This window comes from Calonectris borealis, chromosome 2, assembly GCF_964195595.1.
Source record: "Calonectris borealis chromosome 2, bCalBor7.hap1.2, whole genome shotgun sequence".
NCBI lineage: Eukaryota > Metazoa > Chordata > Aves > Procellariiformes > Procellariidae > Calonectris > Calonectris borealis.
Window position 1 is genome coordinate 43771740 of NC_134313.1, and position 25118 is coordinate 43796857.

Genomic DNA, 25118 nt, shown 5'->3' on the forward strand with positions numbered 1-25118 from the left:
TTAACTGTAATGTTTTCCAAAGAGTTGCAATGGACTGTGTTGCTATTACATTAAAGGCTTCCGAGAAGCTGTTTTAAAGGACAGCTGGGGACTGACTTCTCTTCCTGGTCTCCACACCAAAAAGAAACCCTAACAAGGATGCAGAAATGCTGGTTCAGTCCTTTTCAGCTTCTCAAAGCTCAATGGATGTAAAGAAAGCAGAATCCATTAATGTTTACCATTGCAAAATAATCTTGTTAGTGGTGATGAACAGATGTTCCCTTGTTCCCCATGAAGCTACCACTCTGCATAGAGCATCAGCCATTTGTTTTATCTCAAATTACTACCATACAACTTGCTTCAGATTAAGTGTTTATTAAAATTAAAAATCACCATACAATAGAAACTATTTACATTTAACTGATAGTCTGCTTAAACTGCACAGTTTGAAGGAAGCCAATGGAAGAGAAAAGCAATGAATATTTATGCTGTTGAACTTCAACTGCAGGCACACTGAAGCTTTATCAAAAGGGTTTTAAGCTTCTGCAAAGTACCACTGCCTAAATAATTGGGCTGAGGGGTGGCAAAGATGTACTGGGTTTCAGTTGTAAGAACCAGTGTCACTTTGGAGAGGGAAAAAAAAAGTAACCTATGCTGTAGTTACATTGCAACTGCACTAGCTCAGCTGTTTTGGTAAGTAATTTGATAGAACAATTCCATATGTAGAGCTTAGCAAACTGCGTTCACTTTCATGAATTAGATTTATATACTGAGCAACAAACCTATAGTGTCCCTGCAATGTAACTTGATATCCTATTGCGTATTTCCCACAAATTGTTTTTGATAGTGCTAGGGCTAGTTTTAGCTTTAAAACAGATTTGAGGTTAGTTGATTAAAGCAGCAAAAATATAAGGAATATTCTTGAATAATCACAGAGGATTAAAAGTTAAGATTAAAATGGTAACACTCTGGATGGATCGCTGGTAACAGTCTCAGCGACTGCAATGAAAGTATTAACTTCCTTCAAAATCCTGTGCTTTCCCATGGACTTCACATGATGATTTTGGCCTTGCGGGAAAGTGAAGGTTGAATACAGAGCTAGGTGTGCTGCTGCTTCTGCTGTCATGTGTGTTCCTATTGCACTTCTGCATCTGTGATGGCTGTGTGATGCCTTGAAAAGGATTTTAAAAGATTTGAGTAATACAGCAGTAAAACAGAATCATCTTCAGTGTAAATAATTACATACATAACCCTTCCTTAAGGGAAACCATGACACTGTTCAGAAAGTCTTACAAGAGGTGACAGTACTCCAACTACTAATGTGAAATAACAAGGATATAAAAATAATTTTCACAATATGCTGTATTTCAAAAAAGATAATTTAAGAACATCACCATGTCTTAAATCTGTAAGTTCTCCTTCATGACTTTTTCTTTTGAAAACAGCTGTTCATGCATCTTCTCACCCCTTTTATAAAGGTCTCCTCCTAATGTATTCCATGACTTAGATCCTAAGAAGGCGTTGTCAAACTGTACCGGTGCGTGATCGCTTTCCTTCCTTCTCCCTCCCCGCCCCAAAAAGCCTGCTTCGTTTGGGATGTTTCTGTTGATGCAAAACCCAGAGCATTTAAGGAGAACTTCAATCTTTAGAGGAACTGTTTTTAACCAAATAAAAACATTATTATTTCTCTGCAGAATTACTCTTTCCTTCAGCATTTCAGCTTCCACACTCGGTTAAGACATCCAAACTCGTGAAGTAATTGATTTGAGCAGTCTGTCCAAAAAATAGTCTGTGCCAATGAGCCACGTCAACAGAAAAAGTGTTCTTTGTTCTATGGCTGTTGTTGATACTGCCCTTCTGTTGCAGTGTAGAAGTCATCAAGCACACTCTGTAGATAATCAAATGTTGGCCTCTCTTCTGCTTTGTCTTTCCAGCATGTTTTCATGATATCGTAAAGCTCAGCTGGACAGGTTTCCATGCGTGGCATTCGGTACCCGCGCTGAAGAGCAACCATCACATCTGAATTGCTCATACCTTCAACAGAAAAAGAAAGTTTTCATCAAATGATCTCAATTCCCAAAGAAACGATTTTTTCTTTTTTATTATTTACTTCACTCTGAAGATCTTCACCCAATAAAACAAGGCTATTATTACTTATTAAAGGTAGCTACTAATATGAGATCAATAAACAAGGCTGAGGTGTGTTCCAGAACCGAGGGACTTGCTTTGAAAATCCTGGGGGAAGATTTCCATTTCCCCAGTTGAGTGTAGCGACCTCTTTAGTGCCAAGTCTAACAAACAAGACTCTGGGGGAGATCATGATTCTTGTCTCCAGAACCAGCTCCGTTCTGTTCCTTTCCCCAGTCCTGCCACCGTTTGTTCTGCTTCCGGCAGTGGTGAGTTCACAGCAAAAGCCCACCCTGGCATCAGCCTTTGTCTCTTGGCTGCAGAGCTTCTAACCTGCTTGCTGTAGACCCCATCCATACTAAGACAGAGAGCAGCCTGCCCTGCTCCCGGTCACCCTGCCCCATGTAGTAACACACTTTCAGATTTTCTTCTACATCAGCTTTTGTGTAAGTGCTGCTGATTGCAAGATGCTGAACGTTGTCACTCGTGATAATTGTTACTTGTAACAGGCGATTTCCCCTCCCTTCTTTCGCATCCTATTGTGCAAAATCATCTTGCCAGCTGTGCTGAGCTTTGCTTTGTTTCCCCATTAGGGTTTTCTTTCAGAGGATAAGAACGCTAACTACCAGAAGTGCATCCTGAGCCTCACATGCCAACTAACGTCACAGGAGAGAGGCCTGCCCTGGACTCCATCCTCCTCCTCTCTTCCCCCCCGCCCCTCCCTTTTTTTAAATCCGTGAGAGCCTGGTTCACGGAACAATTTCAACACCTGCTCTCAGAAGGTCAGCTATGGCAAGGCCAACAAAAAGGCTCACCACTTCCTACCCAGAAACCTGCCTTTCAGCTTGTCCCTTCCTCTGCAAATCTTATGCAACCCCGTGGAGTAATGGTGCCAGGATTACCTTCTCCAGGACACAGACTCTACGCTTTCTGTGCTCCAGTGAATGCTGTTTCTCCCGATGACTGGGCATGCCCGAAGCACCTGTGCTTCAGCCTAGATATTTGCTACCTCCAGTGAAGGCTCCCTCTATCGAGAAGAGTATTCCAGACCGCACAGCCACTGGCTGCTCCTCAGGCTAAATGCTCCACGTGGTGCAGTTCTGCCTAAGACGACAGTTTCTCGAGGCAGCTCGGCCTCCGGTCAGGTGCATGCGTGACGTTCACTGCTCCTGCTTACGCCAGTGCCCCAGAGGTGCGGGGAGAGCAGCTACGCTCTGCTGAGAGGAGGCAGGACAGGTCCTGCTCCGAGCAAGGTCGGCAGCAGATGTGGTGCTCCCCTGAGTACTTGGTCACTGTACAGCTCTGTTGCTGCAGACTCTGTGGATCTTTGTACGTGTTATATCTGACTACTAAAGCTATGATTTAAGCCACTTGGCAGGTAAGGATGCATTTGAATTACAACTAAATGACAACTTTATCCGGTATAACTATTTTGATTATTCAAGATTATTATCGTTCATATAATTGACTTCAGTTCAAGCCTTTTGGCTTTAACCTATTGTAGAAATACTGTCAGCCATGAAATCTGGGTCTGGATCAGAGTGCTTACTTTGGGCACATCTTTTGTATTTTCAGTTCTGCTTTGGAAGGAGAAGTGAAGTTTTTCTGAGCTAACATTACACACAGGTGTGGCAAAACAGTATTTTGAACGTAGCAGTGGAATGGCATGTTGTCACAGAATAAGGAATTACTGCTATATAAAGACAAAATAAATGTAGGAAGAAAGTCAATAAAGCATTTTGTAGAGAACAGTAATCTGACTGCTTGAGCTTAAAGAAATGGATTGTATTTAATGTAAATAAACTGCAGTAAAACAGTTATTCATACTACGCAAAGGCTTAGTCAACTGTGTGTACTGCATGAGGACTGCTGCTACTGGGTTTTGCACAGAACGGGGCTGATTCTGTGGGTTTAAGTACTTTATAGGATTGTGCTTAGATCTAGTGTCTGCAGGACTGATATTGTTACATTCTGAATGCCAAGGACAAAGCCTGTGTTTCAGCTAACTATCAAGAAAACTATCTATCTGTTAAATAACTATTTATGTTCACGAGACAAAAATGAAGACTTTTATCAGTATTCTATAGTAAATACCATGTCATGAACATACTTGCATATGTTTCGGGTTTTATTTAAAAAAAAGGCTTACATGTATACCCCACAGACCATGCAGTTTTCTCAAAATAGCTACTTGTTGAACTATTTCTTTTTTTTTTTTTCTGGCTAGAGAATTACCTGTCTCATCAAAACTACATCCTAATCAGTAAAAGAAATATATTCCACATACATATTTGTTACACTTTTACACCCTCTTAAATGCTAGCAAAGGACATTAGCTCTAAAGGTTTGGTACATGTCTGTTAATTTACACTGTGGTACCTGTTAAGTGTCATAGATAAAGACATATTTGCTTATGTCAGAGCCTGGGAAATTATGTGAACGCAGTGGTATGCAGTCAAGAGGCTTCTGCTTCTAATTGCTGGTTGACAAATGAATCCACGGTGTATGGCCTATTTATGGTACTCATAAAAATGCTCCCATATTAAAAAAAAAATATTGCCCAGACTTCCCCTAGAAGAGATGTTTTCCCACAGTAGTACAGCAATACAGTGTCTGCTGTACAGATTGATTTTTTTCTTAAAATAAAAATATGATATGTTTTACAGAGGCAAAGAGAGAGCAGACCTAGCTGCAGAATTAAGTATTGGATTGGGTTTTGTGTTTTTGTAGTGCTGGTTTCCAGGTGAGCTTGTAGGTTTGCTCAGGGAAGGACAATTTTCAAGGCATCTAGAAATAACCTTGTGAGCCCAGCTCAGCATAGGCCGCTGCCTGGATACATAGGCATGTGCTAACGGGGAAAAAAAGGTATCCCAACTCTGGGAAGAACCATGCATTACTCGGCTGCATACAACTCCCGTCTGATCCTTCCTGGGGACATGAGCAGTGTTTAGAACAGCCTTGGGAGGACCTGCTACTCAGTCACATATTTTATAGCCCTTACCTGAAAACCAACCCAGAGCATATGTTTAAACACTTAGCTGTGCAAGCAGCCCTATCATCTCTTGAAGTTTAAGGGGGCTACTCTTGAGCTTAAGTGCTTTCCCGGACTGGAGCCTTACCAAGCAATGAGAATGTCTGGTTTGACTCTACCTTCTGTATGGGAAGTTGATGTGTTCTTCCATAACATAGTGTAAAGTTGGCCACCATCACCCATTCCGCACTCCTCGAGTCTCACAGGAGTCCAGTCTCCCTGTGCCCAGAGATGTTGAGCCTACTGTCATTTCAGGACCTGGGACTCAGGTCACCCGGGTCTGCCCCTTTGACATCTTCAGCAGTTCAGGATGCAGAATTCCAGCTGCTCAGGAAGTGGTGGTGAAAAATGTTTTCACTGTTTAAACTGCAAGAGCTGCTGCACTGGAAGCACTGGGAAAGCTTTGCTCTCCCTTTACTGCCTGTAAACTGCAGGATCCTAAGGGTTCTTTTCCCAAGTCACTCCATCTATGAGATGTGCAGTACAGGTGAATGTGGCTGTACTTTCCCCATTTGCCCACAAGATAAAAGAATTTAGGTTTAATTTTCCATAACTTCAGTAAGCTTAAATGAATGCAGTCTGCTACCCCGAGTTAATCAGCTATGCCCGAGATGTGACAATTTTGTGTGCAAAAATATCCTTCATACAAGTTGCTTCTGTGCGCTGGAAACATTAATATCTATTTTGTTTAACAGAAAGAAAACCAAAACATAAAGCACATCACCCTTTCACAGCTACTTAATACAGTTATGATTGATGTACTCCTCTGTGGTCTCGTACCCGAACCGTATGGAACAATGAAGAGTAAATATTCCTAGCAGTACATCAACGCTGCTTTAGGGTCTGCTTTCATATTTCTTTAGATTAGCTAACACTGACAAATTATTACAGCCTATTTGCTTGTGAAAACACACTTTCTTAGTACTTTCACATATTACAAGACTAAAAAAACCCAGCAGCTTACACAGCACCACTAGAGACTGCGCTGCTGACCATGAAGCCGGGATCTGTGACAATTCAGCGTTTGCTGCAGTTGTAACACTTTTTGAATATATAAAAATGACTATTTGCTCATGGTGCCATTAGTCTGTTTGCTAAAATTTACCCCAGAGAGGCACGTGGTTTACAGATACGGTGACTGTAAGTTTTCAAAGCAATAAGATTATCTGCCAGACATTTTCCAAATCACTGCTGTCGCTACTGTCAGATGCCAGCTCTTTCCCTGCCTATTTTCTTTGCTTTTTAACACCAAAATATAAATACAGAGTAACGGTATAAACACACGCCCATACCTGGATAAGGAATCTTTCCATATGTAACAATTTCATACAGGAGAATCCCAAATGACCACACATCAGATTTAATAGTGAAAGATCCATAGTTAATTGCCTCTGGTGCTGTCCATTTAATAGGGAATTTTGCACCTACAAAAAAGTACAGTCTCAATCAGTCAAAGTCAAATTTAAACACTCACTATCAAGTCACCAAAAGGTCTTAAACGACTTGCCTATGATACCCCTAAATTAGCAAAGTTACCAGCAACTCCTTCTGTCCAAGAGTTACCAGCAGGGATGTGCTGCAGGATGCATGCTGCCACGCTGCATGTCCTGTGTCAGAGGTGCAAATAAGATGCCAAAAGTTACATTGCACCTTTTGACTCCTAGGTATGCTGTATTTTTGCTAAAATTACAGTCACCATTTTCCCTTTTGCCCAGTGGTCAGGCAACAATCTTACAATTCCCATCACCTGAACTTCGCAAGACTTTAACTAACTTTTCCTATTTTAAAGAAAGTCAGTCTAGCTTCAACATACACTTTAAGGCATTTCACATTCAGCCATAGATGCAAAAGCAGCAGCAAGTCATCTTAAACAGTCATATCTTAAAATACTGTCTGTCATGTCTAATTAACTGATTCCAGAAAATCCCATATAAAAGCAAACTCCTTCCAGTTAAATAAGAAAAATTCAAGCAGCCTTTGTTGGGGAATATCACATTAGCTCTTCAGACAATGAAGAGTAATACAAGCAGATTCTCTCCATGCCCTTTTTAGCCTGCTCTATCATTCTGGCACAAAATACCAGATAAGCTAGGAAACTTTTCTGAATGGCAAAAAACACATCAAAGAAATTCGGCATAAAGAATTTATAACCTGAAACGTTCATTTAATCAATATACAATGTCCAGAGCTAGCTAAAAAACTCAGATATGGGTTCTGTACCTCTGAAAACTGCTTAATCGGACCCTTCCCTCTGATCTATTGAATTACTGTTACCCAGTGACTGCTGAATAGCTCATCTTCCTTTAATCTCAACTGTAGTGCATTGTTCTCTTTCTTCCTCATACCTTAGTTCTTGCCCTCTCGTTCTACATTACCACAGTTTCCATCCAGACTGTGTGAAAATATGCGGTAGTGTCTTTAAAACGAGAGGGGGAAAGCCAGCCAACAAACCTGCTCCGAAAAGTTACCCTAATGCAATCTGTGCATGGAAGCATAAATAAAAACTATTCACTACAACAAATTGACTACACGCTTCTTAAAAGTGACAACATGAGCAAAACACCCATGGCAAAACGCAGACAAATATCTTTAATGGTGTGATTTCTCCTCTTGTAGTCCTGACCCTGCTGCGATGTTACCTCCCACCCGTGCGCTGAACAGGGACATGACCCAGTGTCCCTACATGTAGCAGCAATGCTGCTGAACACGCAAATCGATGCTGCAGTTCCTAAAGCAGCTTCAAAAGATAACAGTTCTGCTAAAGGTTTTCTTGTTACCAGCAATTACACGTGCTAGGGCTCCTTCCTCTCCCTAAGTGAAAGGAGGTGCATATGGCACTTAATGATGTGAAGAGAAAATAAGATCACATTTTCTTTGGGATTCAATGGGATGGAAGCTGTGGGCGCGCAATTAATTTGTTCAATTTAGAAAAATTTCTGTGCAGTTAAGTACTCTAATTTTCTTTGTTCTTCAAATTTATTTAAAATAAACTTTTCAAAAAGCCTGGGGAGCACAGAAAGGTTATTTGTTTCCTTATTCTTTTTAAAAGCTGTTGGCATTAGAATGCTGCCTCTGGGAAGTTGTTACGGCATTTTCTGTCCTTGGTGACCATATTATCATTAGATACAGCCTCACTGCCTCCCAGAGGCTGAAGTTTTAAAGACAAGAATAAAAATACATACCTTCCCTTGCTGTATATTCGTTGTCTTCGATGACTCTTGCTAGTCCAAAATCAGCAATTTTGCACATCAGTAAGTCCGAAACCAGAACATTTGCTGCTCTCAAATCTCGATGGATATAATTTTTTCTTTCTATGTATGCCATCCCTTCTGCAATCTGTAACAAAAGAAACAACTATTTTGATATTTCAACACCACACAAGACCATCAACAGGTCTGAGCTCTCTGTTCTTTCAATGTATCAGCAAAGCCACATCCATTTATTCATTACCAGTATCTTTGGAGCAATTTCTAGATGTAAGCAAGGAAAGGGTGATTGCCATGGAAAACTTACGTGTAGATCCAGTCCTGCAAAACTATACTTACAGTAGTAGCTTCAAAAGAATTGTTTGGGTGACTAAGAGCTGGCAGGATTAGAGATATGTATCAGAGACATTTCCTGAAACAAAATCTTAATTAAAATGTTCCTAAGATTTCTACTAAAATATTCTCTTCCCCAAATTATTAACCAGTTTATTTTCCAAATACTAAGAAAATAGAAGGGAATTAGTAAGTTAAAAAAGATACAGATGCTCTTTTAAGGACTGATGAAGCAATAGTGCAGATAGAGTTAAAAAAAACCCAACTTTCTATTTACCCAGTATAGGCCTGGACAATCAGGAAACAGTTACTAAGATAGGGCAAACAACTTTATCTTTATTTTCTTCTACAACAACATGTACCTGTTCATACACGAGGAGTGTTTGGCAACAGCCAACTCTCAGATGCTATCATAAGTAAATTTAATTTGTATTTCAGCAGCCCAAATTAATTTCCAAACCAAATTAAAGATGATTAATGTCCTCAAAATATGCACTGGGGATGATTTTTTCAGTATTTGCCCAGACTACCTTTTTTTTTCCCTGCGGAAAGACATTTTATTTTTTCAGAAAAAAAGAAACTGAAAGAATAGTTTCTAAAGTCGGAGCAATAAAACTGATGCGTAGATCGTATTCTGTCCAAAAGTTTTAAGAGGAGCTAGGAAAAAAAGAAAAATAAACCCTGTGCTTGTGAGCTGTCAATTTTTCTCTCCCTTGTAAGACTCTAGTGATGGGTCATTCCCAGGCATTCCCACGGTCCAACCTGTGCCACAGGCACCTCTCCAGGATGTCTGTGGGTGGGCGACAGACAGCTCGCTCTCGGCCACATGGCTTGGGGAACGCACAAGCTCTCAGATTTGCTAACGAAGCAGCAGTAAAGCAGTAAGGGTCCTTCTCCAGGGCCACGCTCATACATGGGCTCTTTCCTCTCCACCTCGGGAGAAGACAAGGGCACGGATCCCTTCCCGGTGCCAGAGGTGCTCATTTCAGCCCTGCAGTAAAGCGGACAAGAGCACCTAACCAAATTTTAAGAAAACATTAACATCACTTCTGCTTATCCATTTTTAAAAAGTCCCGGAGGGGTACTGCGAAGGCACACACGCCATCACTTTACAACACAAAACCACACGGTCTTCGTTCCTCTTTTTTGGTTTAGGCCATGGAAAAATAGAGCCACTTGCCCTCCCACTGCAAACCTCTTCTTACAAACCGATATATTCTTCAGAGCAGAGTGTTACACTGCCCTCGTACAATGCAGCGGGGTTCTCACACTAAACCAGAAAGAAACTCCGGTGATGAAAAGAATGAAGGACACCTGCATTTCGCATTTTCTAGAAATAAGTAAGATGTTTTATAATGAAGGAAGCAGCTACTAGTGAATAATTGCCACAGAGAGTCTTACTAGAGACTTGCAGACAAAATAGAAGAGTAGTATTTGATTAGAGCCTGCTCTGCCTCTCTCTCCTCCCCATGCGATTACTTGGGTTTGGGGAGGAATGAGAGATGAAAGGGAAGGTTTTGCTGTAAGATCAGTGCTGAGATTGGACCGGCCAGCTTGGCAGATACGACCAAAATGCAGACAGGTCCACTAACGTCACCAAAAATACATCAACCATCACAAAGGAATCAACTTTCCTCCTACTTCCCTGCACAGATTTAACATTTGGGCAAAGTGCTGGCTGGGGAATGAAGAACCACCTCACGAAAGAGACATTCGTGATGGCAATATTTAGGTTCCAAGCCCAACCAAGCAAAGCCATTGGAAAGACCATTTTATTTCCTCTTATTTGTGCCAGACTCACTGAAGTCACCATCTGATTAGTCACAAACAAAGAACGTGGCATCAAACGATCCATTATGTTTTCAGCAAATACAAACTACATTTCCGTGAAATTCCAGGACAATGGTTTTGACTTCATTGAATCAGAGAAGTTCAAAGAAGCCATGTATGTGCAAGCATTTGGGCATGCAAAAAATTCCCAAGTAGGAAGAGAATAATGGGAAAGGAATTTTGAATGGGAGAAGGAGGCGAAACACGGCAACTGGACAGCTGAATTCACACGTGTGGTCATGTTAAACCTTTGCTTGTGGGAAAATAAAAAAAAAAAAAAAAAGAGGATTTTTTGATCAAGGGAATAGGTGCCAGAGCCCATGTGATAACTTTATGATAATTGTTGGGTTTTCATTGCCAAATGATATGTTAAAGGTAGAGAAATGCATGGCAACAAAGAAAATTAAAGCCTTTTTCCCCCTCTTTTAATGATCATTGGTACCTGTTAAGACTGTTCGGCTACGTGTAACTACTACTCAGGAGCAGGATGGGAAAGCTAATTTGAGCTTCTGGGATACGTTTGGTGGCCTTCAAGGGAGGACTCTGTCTGCCGACACTGCACAAGTGTTACTACCAAGAAGGGAGCAGTTTTTCCTTCACCTTTAATGAACTACTGACACGCTTCTAGAAACACCCAAGTTAAACCCTTTTAAAAACAACCAACCAACAAATCTCTAAATACTAGGAACTATGCACTCAGGGTAAGAATGGAAGAAAAGTCTTCTGGAGGAAATAAATCACTCCACAAGACAGCCTCTGTACTGTAAATCTTCAGCTGAAAGTCACGCAATAAAGGAATGACTTGGAGCCGCAGTTCTGCAGACAGCTCTATCACCCATTTGGGGCATGATTTCAGGTGGCGGTGCTCTTTCCTCTCTGTTTCCGCTCTTTCTACCTGTAAAACAGGGTAATTACTTAACTTTCCGGAACTCTTGTGGGTCATTTCACAAATAGGTGTAAAACTCTTTCAAAATCCTGAAAGAAAATGGTAGCAAAAGCGTGGCACATAGGATGTTGCTTTGAAAACATACCCTACTTTCTGACCCATTCTTTTAGCTTCCGAAGGTGTTCGGGGAAAGAGGCAAAAGCAGCAGAGGACTTTGAAGTAGGGAGGGGAGAGCCTACTGTCACAGAAGAGCTACACCTTCTGAAAAGCAAAAGCTCTTGGTCTCAACTCAAAGACTTCCTTGGTGAAACATCACGGCTGACATTAAACAGCACGTAGAGGGATGGGCGGTTCTATGCTTTTTTCCAAAAGGTGAAACTCAGCTTTTTTTTTTTTTTTTTTTTTTTTGCTGCAAAACCAGAGAACTACTGGATTCCTTCAATGCTCCGTTTTTCAACTCGAAGACATGTTTGATTTCAACTTCCATTCCAAAAGTCTGTGATCCTCTTTTAGAAGAATTATTTCAAACAAGGCATGTTTTACACGTAGTTTGCAATGCTGTTTCTTCATGCAGAGAGGGCATTACGGCAACAAGTGTAATGGATTCCGCTTGTGCATTTCTAGGCTGTATGTAAAAATGCGGAATACTAAACAGGCCAGATGGGTTTGCTTAGGGTCAGCCTGATAGGATGTTTTTACATCATGCTGAGAATGCATTATATCATGTTGAGAAGGAAAATTAAGTGATAGGGGTCATGAAACAAAGTGGAATGAATATGAAAGGGAATGAAAGAATAACAAAAGTATGAAGGTTTTTTTATTAGGAAAGCAAGTTTAAAGCTCTGGAGGGCTGACAGGTACAACCTCATGGGAAAAAAGTCTCAGGAACAACCACACCATCAAAAAACCCCAGCAATTACAAGTGCAACGGCAAATCACACTTATTGTAAAGACAGTGCCTGACGAGAAAAATTTAGAATAGAATAGACTATTTCAGTTGGAAGGCACCTACAGTGATCATCTAGTCCAACTGCCTGACCACTTCAGGGCTGACCAAAAGTTAAAGCATGTTATTAAGGGCATTGCCCAAATGCCTCTCAAACACTGACAGGCTTGGGGCATCGACCACCTCGCTAGGAAGCCTCTTCCAGTGTTTGATCACCATCTCGGTAAAGAAATGCTTCCTAATGTCCAGTCTAAACCTCCCCTGGCGCAGCTTTGAACCATTCCCACACATCCGATCACTGGATCCCAGGGAGAAGAGCTCAGCACCTCCCTCTCCATGACCCCTCCTCAGGAAGCTGTAGAGAGCAATGAGGTCGCCCCTCAGCCTCCTTTTCTCCAAACTAGACAAACCCAAAGGCCTTAGCTGCTCCACATAGGACATGCCTTCCAGCCCCTCCACCAGCTTTGTTGCCCTCTGTCCTCGTTTCGGCTGGGATAGGGTTAAATTTCTTCCTAGTGCTGTGTTTTGGATTTAGTACGAGGAGAATGCTGATAACACACTGATGTTTTCAGTTGTTGCTAAGTGCCCTCCTAGTCCAAGGACAGCTCCCGTGCCTACTGACTGAGCTAGGTACACAAGGTGGGAGGGAACATAATCAGGACAGCCAGCCCAGCTGGCCAACGGGGTATTCCATACCATGTGACGTCATGCTCAGTATATGAACGGTAGGCGTGATCCAGGAAGTACCGATCGCTGCTTGGTTATTGGTCAGCACGGGTGGTGAGCAATTGCATTGTGCATCATTCGTTTTGTATATTCTATCATTATCATGATTATTATTATTATTATTATTTTCCCTTTTCTGTTCTATTAAACTGTCTTTATCTCAGCCCACAAGTTTTTCTCACTCTTACCTTCCAATTCTCTCCCCATCCCACCGGGGAGGGGGAGTGAGCGAGCGGCTGCGTGGTATTTGGCTGCCTGCCAGGTTAAACCACGACATCCTCCTCTCGATGCATTCAAGGACCTTCCCATCCTTCTTCAATTGTGGGGCCCAGAACTGCACACAGTGCTCAAGGTGAGGCCGCACCAACGCTGCATACAGCGGGATAATCACCTCTTTGACCGGCTTGTTATGCTGTGTTTGATGCACCCCAGGATGCGGTTTGCCCTCCTGGTTGCCAGGGCACACTGCTGACCCACAGAGAGCCTGCTGTCGACCAGCACCCCCAGATCCCTTTCTGCAGGGCTGCTCTCCAGCCACTCCTCTCCCAATTTATACCTGTGCCTGGCGTTACTCCATCCTAGGTGCAGGATCCGGCATTTAGACTTGTTAAATTTCATCCCATTAATCATAGCCTAATGCTCCAATCTATATAGATCCCTCTGCAAGGCCTCTTGTCCCTCAAACAGTAAACAGCACCTCCCAGTTTGGTATCATCGGCAAACTTGCTAACGGTGCATTCAACTCCTGCATCCAGATCGTTGGTAAATGTATTGAACAGTGCTGGCCCTAGGATTGAGCCCCGAGGAACACTGCTGGTGACCGGTCACCAGCCAGATGTAGCCCCATTCACTACAACCCTTTGATCTCTGCCCTTCAGCCAGTTCTTCACCCAGTGCACCGTGAACCCACTCATCCCAGTTGGACAACTTGTCCAGAAGGATGCTGTGAGGGACAGTATCAAAAGCCTTACTAAAATCCAAAAAACCTACATCCACACCTTCCCTTCATCCACCAGGCAGGTGACCTTGTCATAGAAGGATATCAAATTAGTTAAACAGGACTTTCCCTTTGTGAACCCATGTTGACTGTGCCTGATGATTGCATTGTTCTGTAAATGCCTTTCAATAGTACCCAGTATAAACTTCTCGATAATTTTTCCAGGAACTGAGATTAACTAACAGGTCTGTAGTTCCCTGGGTCTTCCCTCACGCCCTTTCTGTAGATTGGAATAACATTGGCTAGCTTCCAGTCAGCAGGGACCGCCCCAGACTCCCAAGACCTTTGGTAGATGATTGATTTGGCCAAATCTTACATGGTCAGAAACACCTGAAAATTATAACTCAAATTACAAAACATAAAAAAAAAACCCAATATGACAAAAATCAGAAGAGCCTACCCACAAAAAGTGCTACAAATAGTAAGTATAAGCAGGGAAACTAGAGGTGCATTGGTAATAGGACAAGACCAAGGAAAACATTCACATTAAATGAATGATTAAGTTAAACGATGGAGAAGACCACATGCAAATGCTACAGAAAAGTTTTTAAACGCCTGCTTTTGCTTCAGTTTCCACTGAAAGGGCCAAGGATGCACACGTGGTTAACATGAATGACAAAGGGTGGAAAAGGGAAAGAACTGGATTAGGACAGTTTTCATGGATATAGGTGGATTATGAGACACCTGAAAACTATCAATAAATCCAAACTCACACATCCTCACTTGCCTGCAAAGTCACCAAGCAAAATGGGGAACAAATATAAGTGATGAATCAGTATTCAAAGTTGAGCCTAGTTTCTATTTGGTTACAAATGAAGTCAACTCTGGAGAAAAAAACCAAAAGGGTGTGACCTACAATTTCCAAAATAATGAGAAACAACTAGGCTCAGAACTTCCCCAATCCTCTCCAGCCCTATTTTATCTACGATTTTAAACTAAAATCACATAGAAATGATTACTTAGAGATGGTTTAGGTATACTTTTAAAAGATTTCCCTTTGTGTTGACAGATGTGGCTTTTTACTCTTTTCAGGATCCGTACTATAAAACTACAGGTGAAACCACAGGCGGTAGAAAGCAGGGATTCGAGCATAAAGGCAGCTTCAAAATTCCCTCTGTATTGCTGCTGCCTGCGAGACAAGCGGGGCTGAAGGGCTGTGCTCGCTCCCTGGGGCTGGGATGCTGCCCCTGGGGGTCCAGCCATGAGCAGGACATCCCGGCCACATCCCTCGTCGTTTGCTCGGCGGGTGGGGGACGGTGGCCTTCGAGCTGCTCTTGGCTGCCCACCAGCTCAGCCCAGGGCTCGGCGGGGTGCTCCTGCCAAAACAGGTAAAGTAGCCCAAAAACCAGGCTGGAAACGAGTCCAAAGCACTTAGGGTGGGAAAGAGCATCCTGCTAATGAAGTTTAAGCAGAGGAAATAACGGAGCATATCCTGAGGTTCACACTGCCTTAAATTTGGTAATTCTCAGTTCCTAGGGAAAAGCCTTACTAAAAACAGTCTGCAGTTTTGAAAGGTTTGAAGCAAACACGTGTTATTGATCTGGACAAGAATGTCTTTGGTCCAGGATTAAGCAAAATGAGGTTCCTTTCAATAATGTCCAGACACATAATAAAATAAAATGTACTTCTTGATCACAGAGTTTTCAAAAAGAGAGTTCATCTTCACGCGACTCTCTGTCTATGAAGAGGGTGTAGACCCTTTGTATCTGGCAATTGAAAACTGTTGCGAAATAGTCACATTTTAATCTTCAAATGATATATCAGTGTAATACCAATTTTCAGTTTGCAGCAGTGCTTATCCTAAAGGTGAAGTCAGGAAAGACTGCAAAAACGTGCTCCTCTTGCTCCAGTCAAGCAGCTATGTAGTCAAAGCAGATCCACAGAGAAAAAAAGGCTTATTAAAGTAATGTATATAATTATGCATTGGAACATTACAGGGTATCATTAAAAATGAAAGAAACCTGAAAAGGAATATGGCGAGACTGCAGTGGAAATCTCCCAATGCCAAATAAGAGTTAAAATTAATTCTGATTTAGGACTTCTCCTAAAAAAGGAGAGGAGAGAGAGGGATTAAAGCATAGCATCAAAAATCTCTACTAATTTTATTCTAAGTTTTTTGTAATTTTAATTTGTAGACTTAGAAGGCAGAAAGAAGAGGATAAGAGTTGCCAATGAAGTTGTAGATCACAGAAGAATTAATGAAAGTATGAGCGCTGCAGAGGAAAGACTGTTTTTGTGACAAAGCTTTGACCAGTTTGAAAGGTATGACGTGAATATGTTCAGTGACAACTGATGTCATTTTCCTAACCACAGCCACCATGCATGTGTGTGCTAGATGGTAGATAAGGGATTTGTGTAAGGAGCAGGAAGAGTTTACACATGCAAAATTTGCGTTGTATGTTTTCAGCAGAACTGTGAAATAAAGAATCGGGAGCTCTTTAGGTAAATTACCTCTGGGGCAAGACAAAATCCAACTAGTAAAATCCAGAGTTTGCCAGTCGCTTTACTGCTGAAGGAGCTAGGCTGTTGCCTGTAGACAACCAAGGGGAATATGGGCAATGTCCACGGGGACTGTCTTGGCCTGCTGCATTAGCAAGATTTGGCAGCATAGCTCGTGGACAAAGCGATGAAATTTGCTTACCCTCCAACTCGTATCTGGGAACCAGCAGCACCTTGGGGTTCCCTGATCCCGCTGGCTGAGCTGAAACGGGCAGAAGCCCCAGGAAGGGGAACTGCTGGTCAACCGTGGCAGCTACTGCCTGCCAGACGTACGGCAGTTGTGAGACCAGCCGATGAGGTTGCCGTGCTGCTGACCCACGCACCAGCAGTGGTCACGCAGGCAGGAAAACGGGCTCAGATTTTGATTTCTCCGTATTCCTGGCTGTTTCTGGCATGTCTGACATACTGACAATTCTGCTGACTTCTACGGGAGATGCCGAAGCTCTGCTCTGTTCTGCAGGTAGTGTGTGCGTGAAGATACGTTTGCAAAACTCAGCTTCCTTTAAAACACGCTCCTTTCAGAGACTTCTGGCATTCATCTCTAGTGGCCAAAATCATCTCTGCCAGGGCATAGGTAACATTAGATTTCCACAGCCCCTACTCATACGTACTAATTAAAACACAACAGAGAAACTTCAGCTCTTTCAGAGGGCAGATTGCTTTAGAAACTGAGCTGGACCACCTTCCTAGCAAGCATTTTCTTGCCATGTTTTCCATAAGCCTAATTTCATAAATTCTGATCGCTAATACAGCAAAAAAACCCATAAAAATCCTGAATCCACAGCTGTATGCTAAAGTAGTCACTAGATGTAAATCTAAGTAGAATCACAGAATCATAGAATGGGTTGGGTTGGAAAGGACCTTCAAAGGTCATCTAGTCCAACCCCCCCGCCGTGGGCAGGGACATCTTCAACTAGATCAGGTTGCTCAGAGCCCCATCCAACCTGACCTTGAATGTTTCCAGGGATGGGGCATCTACCACCTCTCCGGGCAACTTGTTCCAGTGTTTCACCACCCTCATCGTAAAAAATTTCTTCCTTATATCTAGTCCGAATCTTTTAGTTTACAACCATTAGCCCTTGTCCTATTGTTACAGGCCCTATTAAAAACTTCGTCGCCAGTACTCAGCTATTGCTGTCAAAAATGGCAATCAGTGAGTGTGGGTGTTAAGCTAACAAAACAGCAAAATCAGTATAGCAGAGCAGGAGTATATTTCCTGAATTGCTTGAAAAATGCTATCTTTTTAAAAGGTGTTTATTTCACCTGGGGGAGCAGTCCTTACTTTTGTTTTTGCACAGTCAGAACGTTTCACCCCTTGTAAATGCAGATTTCTTTCAAGACTGTTCAAGGCAAAGGCATTACGAAGTCAGCGAGTGGAGCACTAACAGCAGTCTGGCAATGGGAACACCAACCCACTGCGCTCTTCAACACACTTGGAAAATGGGCTTCAGCTGGGGGTTCATATTCAACTACCTGCACTACATTCTTCAGCTATCTGATAGTCACAGAGACCACATCCTCCCCTCCCTTTCTCCCATTCCCAGTCCCTCCTTATCTGACAAGGCTATTGCAAGGTGGCAAAGGACATTCCTCTGATAAAAAGGCAACATACTGCATGGAACCTCTTCTTGCCCACTTTCTTCCTGCTGTATCACAAGTCCATTGCTAACCTACCCTTCTGCAATAGGTCAGGGTCTTTCAGCAATTTTTGTTGCAACAGAAGTCTTGTGTGCATACGCACACGTGGATGCGAGCCAGCCAGCTACGTGGCATGGTTGGGAGCAGGCCAGCCTTGTGCAACATTGCAGATGCACGAGGGAAAAAATAAGCCGACCCTCAGTTACCATTTGTTGCATTTTGAGTCTTTCTGAGAAGCTGGCATAGTCTGGTAAACTGCCTTGCCAGAATGGTGTGATTGGACAGTCATGAAGAGCTCAAGCGTGTGTCCACCAAGGCAGAAAAATATGCCTGATCTTATTTAAGTAGTTCACCATGAGCTTCCTTCCATACTTTTTTTTTCCCCTCTTCTGAAACATAGCTCTTCAAATTTCTTTCCCCTTAGGCTGTACAGAGATGTTAACATCACTGCTGTAAGAATAAATTAGTGTTCCATTTGTGCAAACCAGAGTCGTACCAAAAATACTAGACACATTTTATGTTCTTTATATACAGCCCACATTCTGGAAAAGTGTGATCCACAAGTCTGCAGTAAAATTACCATTACCTTAGCAATAGGGTCAACAGAGTTTGAAAATATTTTTGTCTGTCTTTTGCCCTAAAGACCCATCAGTTAACATTCAGACAGTCAGAGTTAGAGAAGACCAGTGGAACATCTGTGTTGGTCAGTGGGAAATCTCTGGTCTGAGAACCACACGCAGCCTGCAAGTTTATTCCACACAGTCCTGTTATTATTCAGTGGCATTAAGGGCTCTTCACAAATGTGCTCAAAAAACCTACAAATTCTTTCCATAAGAAAAATCCCGGTATCTTTGTTCCAAAGTTTTGTTTGGGCTGCAACTAGAAATCCTCAGAGAGGCCTTCTTGAACATCCCTTTAAGATCACTCTGCAACCCAATGCATGGCTCACTCTCAGGAATTTCTGTCGATAGTCTAAATCTTACGTGAAGAGAAGGACTTCTCATATCACCTGTGCTGCACAAGGTCCTCTGAGGCCAAGTGCAGGAACTGGCTCTGAGAGGTTGCTGTCAAATTGGGGTGACAACCGATGTCCATTTCAAGTGACCCGACATTCAAAGCTTTGTAAATGACAATCGCAGACCCCTGTCATCTTGAAAGTGATATACCCAAGTTATACCCAGTTAGAGTTGCTGTCTAGTTCATTAAACTTTTTAAGCCTTACATTTCTGAAAACACAATATTCATTTAAAATGAACACAACATCCCTAACTCCAATAAAAAGGTCTGCTATAAAACCACATATGCTTTCCTCTCTACATCCTGGGTCTCCTTTCATATCAGTGCTCACAGACATTCTTCTCTCCTTTGAATTTTACACACTGTTTTCAAAGCTACATTTTTTTTTCTGCCCACTGTTCTTCATCTCTCCAGACCATGACCTGGAATCCAGCAGGTTTTCCACATCTACAAAGCTTTTGCCCTACTAAATTCTCAAGGATGACTTACCCAAAGAGTTCAGAAAACTTAGAAAGCCTATAGCTACACTGGACCAACAATTCTAGCAAAAACAGCTCCTGCATTGCATCTATGTTACATAAAAATCTATGTTTGATATATTGAACATCTGTATAACAATATGTCATATATAATATACCACAGAATAGTATAGTTCCAGACGGAAAGGCCCTCCAACGATCCAACTGCAGTCCAACTGCTTGACCACTTCAGGCCACTTTAACCAAAAGTTAAAGCATGTTGTTAAGGGCATCGTCCAAATGTCTCTTAAACACTGACAGGCTTGGGGCATCGACCACCTCTCTAGGAAGCCTGTTCCAGTGTTTGACCACCCTCTCAGTAAAGAAATGTTTCCTAATATCTAATCTTACATTTATTTATATAGCAATATTTATATAAAACAATTATATAATATTCTTATGAATTTTTTATATAAATCACTAATGTTTTATTACATCTTTTTAAAGCTTTCTCATCTTTCCTCATGAATTGTAACAAGTTAGTTTAATAGAGTACAACAGTCTGCAAACTCTAATGCATATTGAAAACCCCGAAAGGTTGGTGAAACAATAACCTATCAGAAATGCATTCATTACCTACTACTAACATGAATTAAAACTTGCAAAAGTACAATTTCTACTCTATTTTCTATACGCCTCCCTGGACATCTAATGCTGGTAACTGTCTGAGGCAAAACATTGGGCTCCAGGCACCTTTGATCCAGGCTTTGACACACAAATCACTCTTGGGGTCTCTCTCTACAGATTTCGTTTATGACATGGGATAACTTGTACATTTTGAAACTATCATTTTGGTTCATAAATCAGAGACTAGTACCTGAAACATCATTTGATTAGATTTCATTTATTTCACAGTAATTTACATAAGAATTTGAAACCAACAACAGTCCCTTGAGGTTAAGAGAAGTTTGGCCAATTGACCTAACTGAAGAAGTAAAAATGACACATTTATGAACACTGAAGAAATCTCATAAGCACAAACTCACAAACTTGTACTTACACTTTCAACTTACAGCCGCTCAAATTGAAAGCAGCCCCTCCACAAAGGAAAGCGGCTGCGTACCGCTGCCATCTAAGCAGGTCACCAGCAGTATCTTAAGAGGTAAGCCTAACTTCACATATTCTCTTTGAAACCTCTTTTATCTATTCCCTTCTTTCAAGTAGCCTTATTTACTCAGATCAAAACTTATTTGAAAATTAAATTCTTTTTTAATGCAAAAAAACTTAGGATAAAGTTGCCCAGCATGAGTTTCAGACCATGTCTTGGTTTCGACTGGGATAGAGTTAAAATTTCTTCCTAGTGCTGTGTTTTGGATTTAGTATGAGAAGAATGTTAATAACACACTGATGTTTTCAGTTGTTGCTAGGTATCTTGTCAAGGACAACTACCCTCCAGGAAGCTACCAAGCTACTACCCCGCCAAGACTGGGAGGAGGGAACACAGCCAGGACTGCGAGCCCAGCTTGCCAACGGGGTATTCCATACCGTGTGACGTCATGCTCAGTATATGAATGGTAGGCGTGATCCAGGAAGTAGCGATCGCTACTTGGTTATCGGTCAGCACAGGTGGTGAGCAATTGCATTGTGCGTCACTCATTTTATATATATTATTTATTATTATTATTTTCTCTTTTCTGTTCTATTAAACTATCTTTATCTCAACCCACGAGTTTGTTTCCTCACTCTCACCCTTCCGATTCTCTCCCCGCCCTGCTGAGGGGGGGGAGTGAGTGAGCGGCTGCGTGGTATTTGGCTGCCTGCCAGGTTAAACCACGACAGACCATAAACCCCATTAATTTTGAGCATATTTCTTAAAATTTACCTGAGCAGAGAAGTCGATTAGTTTTGGAAGCAACAATTTACTTCCTTCATCACTCTTCAGAAAATCCAGCAAACTTCCTGTTACAACAGAGAAAGATTAAGTCAGTGCAGCTTATCCCCAAAATAAGGGTCACGCCAGGTCCCCAATTTTCTGGATCACAAAATTTTTGCAGTGAAGTGTTTTGATGTATTTTCAAGTTGACTACAGTAAAGCAGTCTCTTTACATGATTTAACAACAGTAACATCCAAGTCAGCATGTCAGGCATCCAAGTTTTGCCATTTTCCTGGGTGTCGAAAACTCCCATCAGACCATACCTTAGTTCAGTGGTGTTGAGTTCAATAAGTACCCTCGTTTGCAGACTATTAGGAAAGCTGTCTAGGAGAACCACACATATCAATCCTTTCCAAGTCATAAAGAATAAGTGGCTCAACACTTGTTTATGAAGTTACCAGCAGAATTACTTGAAAACAGAACAAAACAAGAAAAACTACCACCCAAGACAATCTGAGAAGGAAACCTCACTTATTCTGTGTAGTAATGCTCTAATAAAGGTTGTCCTTTTCTAGTAGTGCAGCCATCCTTGCAGGACCACTCATCACGCACCTTATGACACACGTATTTATCAATTCAAGGGCCACATAAGGCAATTTCTAAGGTTTGTTTTAATGGCCTTGCTATGACACCAGACACAAAATTAGACAGGGAGCCCAAAGGAACCAGAGCTATTTTGGGGGTTATCCTCTGCATCTGAAACAATTAAAAATGCTACATTTAAGAAAACTATAAAAATAGTTTATTTCACAAATGCAGCAATGAATCATAAAATTAAAGCCTCAGCCCTCCTCTAGGATAGCTGCTCCTTCACTTTATATCAGAGCATTCAAAAGAATAATACTAAAATCCCAAGTTTTCCTTCTTTTTATTCCTTCCTTTTTAAAGAAAGGGGACTGATTTATAAGAAGCAGAAGAGTTTACTAAAATATTGCTTGCAGATCCAATGTTGTTCTCACCTTTAGCCATGAATTCTGTTATAATATAAATAGGTTCTTCTTTGGTCACTACAGCATAAAGCCTAACGAGCTTATCATGCTGAAGTGTTTTCATGAGGTTGGCTTCCTCCAGAAAGGCTTGCACAGACATCGTTCCAGGCTTCAGAGTCTTCACAGCCACTTTCGTACTGTTATGATAGTAACCTAAAAGGAGGGAATACAATCAGTGCACTTGAAGTCACTCCGCGCGGCACAGCGCCCCGACAAGTAGGAATTTGCAAAGCAGGTGAGATTGGATTCCAGTCATAGTTAACAGCCTGAGAGCAAGTGCCAGATGTAGCACAAATATTTATGCTAGAATTCCTTTTTATTTTGCAACTGATACAACATTATCAAACCTTCTAATGTAATATTCTAATTATATAAAAAGCAACTATCAGTAAAGAGAAAAGCAGTGAATTATTTTCTGCTTTAATGTTTTTCAAACATAAAATAAATGTTAAAATAGCATTAAAAAAAATAGAGTAGCAAGCACTGATCCTAAAGTTTATCCTGTGAAGTCATTTAATTTGAAAAATGAAAGAAATAAAAGAAAAAAGAGAGAGAGAAAGAAAGAGAGATGCAACTCTCGTCCCCCACCATACCCATTTCAACATTGCAAAAATATTTCTCGGAAGACATAAAACTTTCATGACTCAGTGAAATAGCCTCATTTCCTTATTCAGCAACAATCCAGACAGTATTACCACAATGGATACACCTCTAAATTGGAGTCCACAATTTCCTTATACTATTTATCATCCTAACGTAAGAAATCAGTGGCAAAGCAAGGAACTAATTTCCAGTTCTTAAGGGATTGCTCTAACCACTGCATCTTCTATCATCTTTTTTTAAAGAAGGATCATCACCTGAGAAAAGCCACTATGTCTATCACAAAATATTCACCTGCATGATTATTAAATATATTTTTCCAAACACAGTAAGGTCAAAGCACAACAAAGATATGCCTCTAAATGATCTAATAATAAGAAATTACAACTACAGGTCAAATCTGCTGTTAAAGCTCAGGTATACAATTTATATCTATCAGAAAAACAGATGTTAAAAATATATTTCTTCCTGCTTAAGAAGCAGAAAGCTCATTTGTATCGTTTCTACTATTCCATCCCATACCCTAAAGCAGAGCACTAGCTTCACTCCCAATTTTTTGAATACTCTGCTGAACATACTAATTAATGTCTGTGAAGCAATCGTGACCAACACATTTAACATTAACGATGTAACAGTATTTTACATTCACTAAAGAGATCCATCAAACTAGGGTTCTACTTACAGAAAGTTTACATTACTACAGCACCTCACCCACACTGATGTTTTCTGCAGGAATACGGTCTACCCTGACCCTCTGCTGGTAACACTCAAAGCGAATTAGCTGATGAGAGCACTAGAGAGAATTGATCCTGCTCTCTCTCAGGTATTGGGAGGGATGGGACACCAAAACACTGAGGAAAGGTGGTCATGAACTCTATGAGCACACACAACGGCATCTGTAAAAAATGGATTCTTGGCAGTTTGGCAAAACTGGAATTTGTCGCGTCTCTCGCCCACCCGTTATCAGCAAAACCAGCACTAGCTTGATTTGGGCTGAGGACCACATCAGACCTGGAGCAGGCAGCATCGTTTTAGTATGTGTCTGTACCACCCCAGTTTAACAAGGTCCTAGTGCTGATGTCAGGTCACTTATCATTACCGTGAGAACCTCTGTGGTAGTTTCCAAAAAGATCGTCCGCTTTGCAGGCACACTCTTACTGTACAGGTAAGAAACTGCAGCCTTGGTGCAGGCGGAGGGAAAATTGGTGACCTCAAAGCGCTTCAGCTGGTGACAGCAAATTTAATGTTCAGTCTGCATCACAGAAGGATTCCAGTGACGCAGAGGGAGCTGTGGGAAGGGGTTGCTACAGCACCGCATCACTCCCGCTTCGTACAGTACCTGCAGCTCTGAACCCTTCACTAACATCTGCCTTGGCGGAACTGAACCTGGCTCCAGGTGTCAACCCAGCACTTGCTGTGTCACGGTATTCCTTGCCATATGACATGAACAGTCAGTTTGCTGCCTAAACATGAATTCAAAAAGATACTGGGAAAATTCAAGGTTTCAATGAAACTCTTGCTTACATCTAGAACACCTGACATAAAATTCAGATTCTTTGCAACTAACATTCAGCTCAATACATGTATGTACTGTAAAAATCCATTTTTGATACTGATGAGATGTACCAGCAAGTTTTCTTGGTTCATTTTAGATGCCTTTTATTTTAATAACAGTACTTCTGCGGTATGATTCACTCTCATTTTTCTAACAGCTACATAAGGAAATACATATCCAAATGCATATTACTTATATTCTAATTTGGGGGTTACCAAATGAGAGAAACTTTTACACCTGAGACGGAAGCAAAATGTGTCTCATCAATAAAATACACTATAGTGGCTCCATTTGGCTTGTTAACTTTTCTCTTAGCCCTGCTTGAGAATTCTCTTCATGGATTATTAATACCACAGAGCATCATGGT

At 41.5% G+C, this 25118-nt stretch overlaps 1 protein-coding gene across 3 annotated transcripts in view; it reads right to left on the minus strand.

Moving 5' to 3' along the window:
* Positions 1-338: 338 nt before the first annotated feature.
* Positions 339-25118, minus strand: part of LYN (LYN proto-oncogene, Src family tyrosine kinase) — a 55446-nt gene continuing 30666 nt past the window's right edge. For all 3 annotated transcript variants that reach the window (XM_075141839.1, XM_075141841.1, XM_075141840.1), the window contains exons 9-13: positions 22567-22749; positions 21556-21632; positions 8320-8473; positions 6430-6561; positions 339-2013 (exon numbers count right to left, since the gene is read on the minus strand). In XM_075141839.1, the coding sequence (XP_074997940.1) occupies positions 1811-2013; positions 6430-6561; positions 8320-8473; positions 21556-21632; positions 22567-22749 (749 nt within the window). In that variant the 3' untranslated portion in view covers positions 339-1810. The remainder of the gene's footprint in view (positions 2014-6429; positions 6562-8319; positions 8474-21555; positions 21633-22566; positions 22750-25118) is intronic.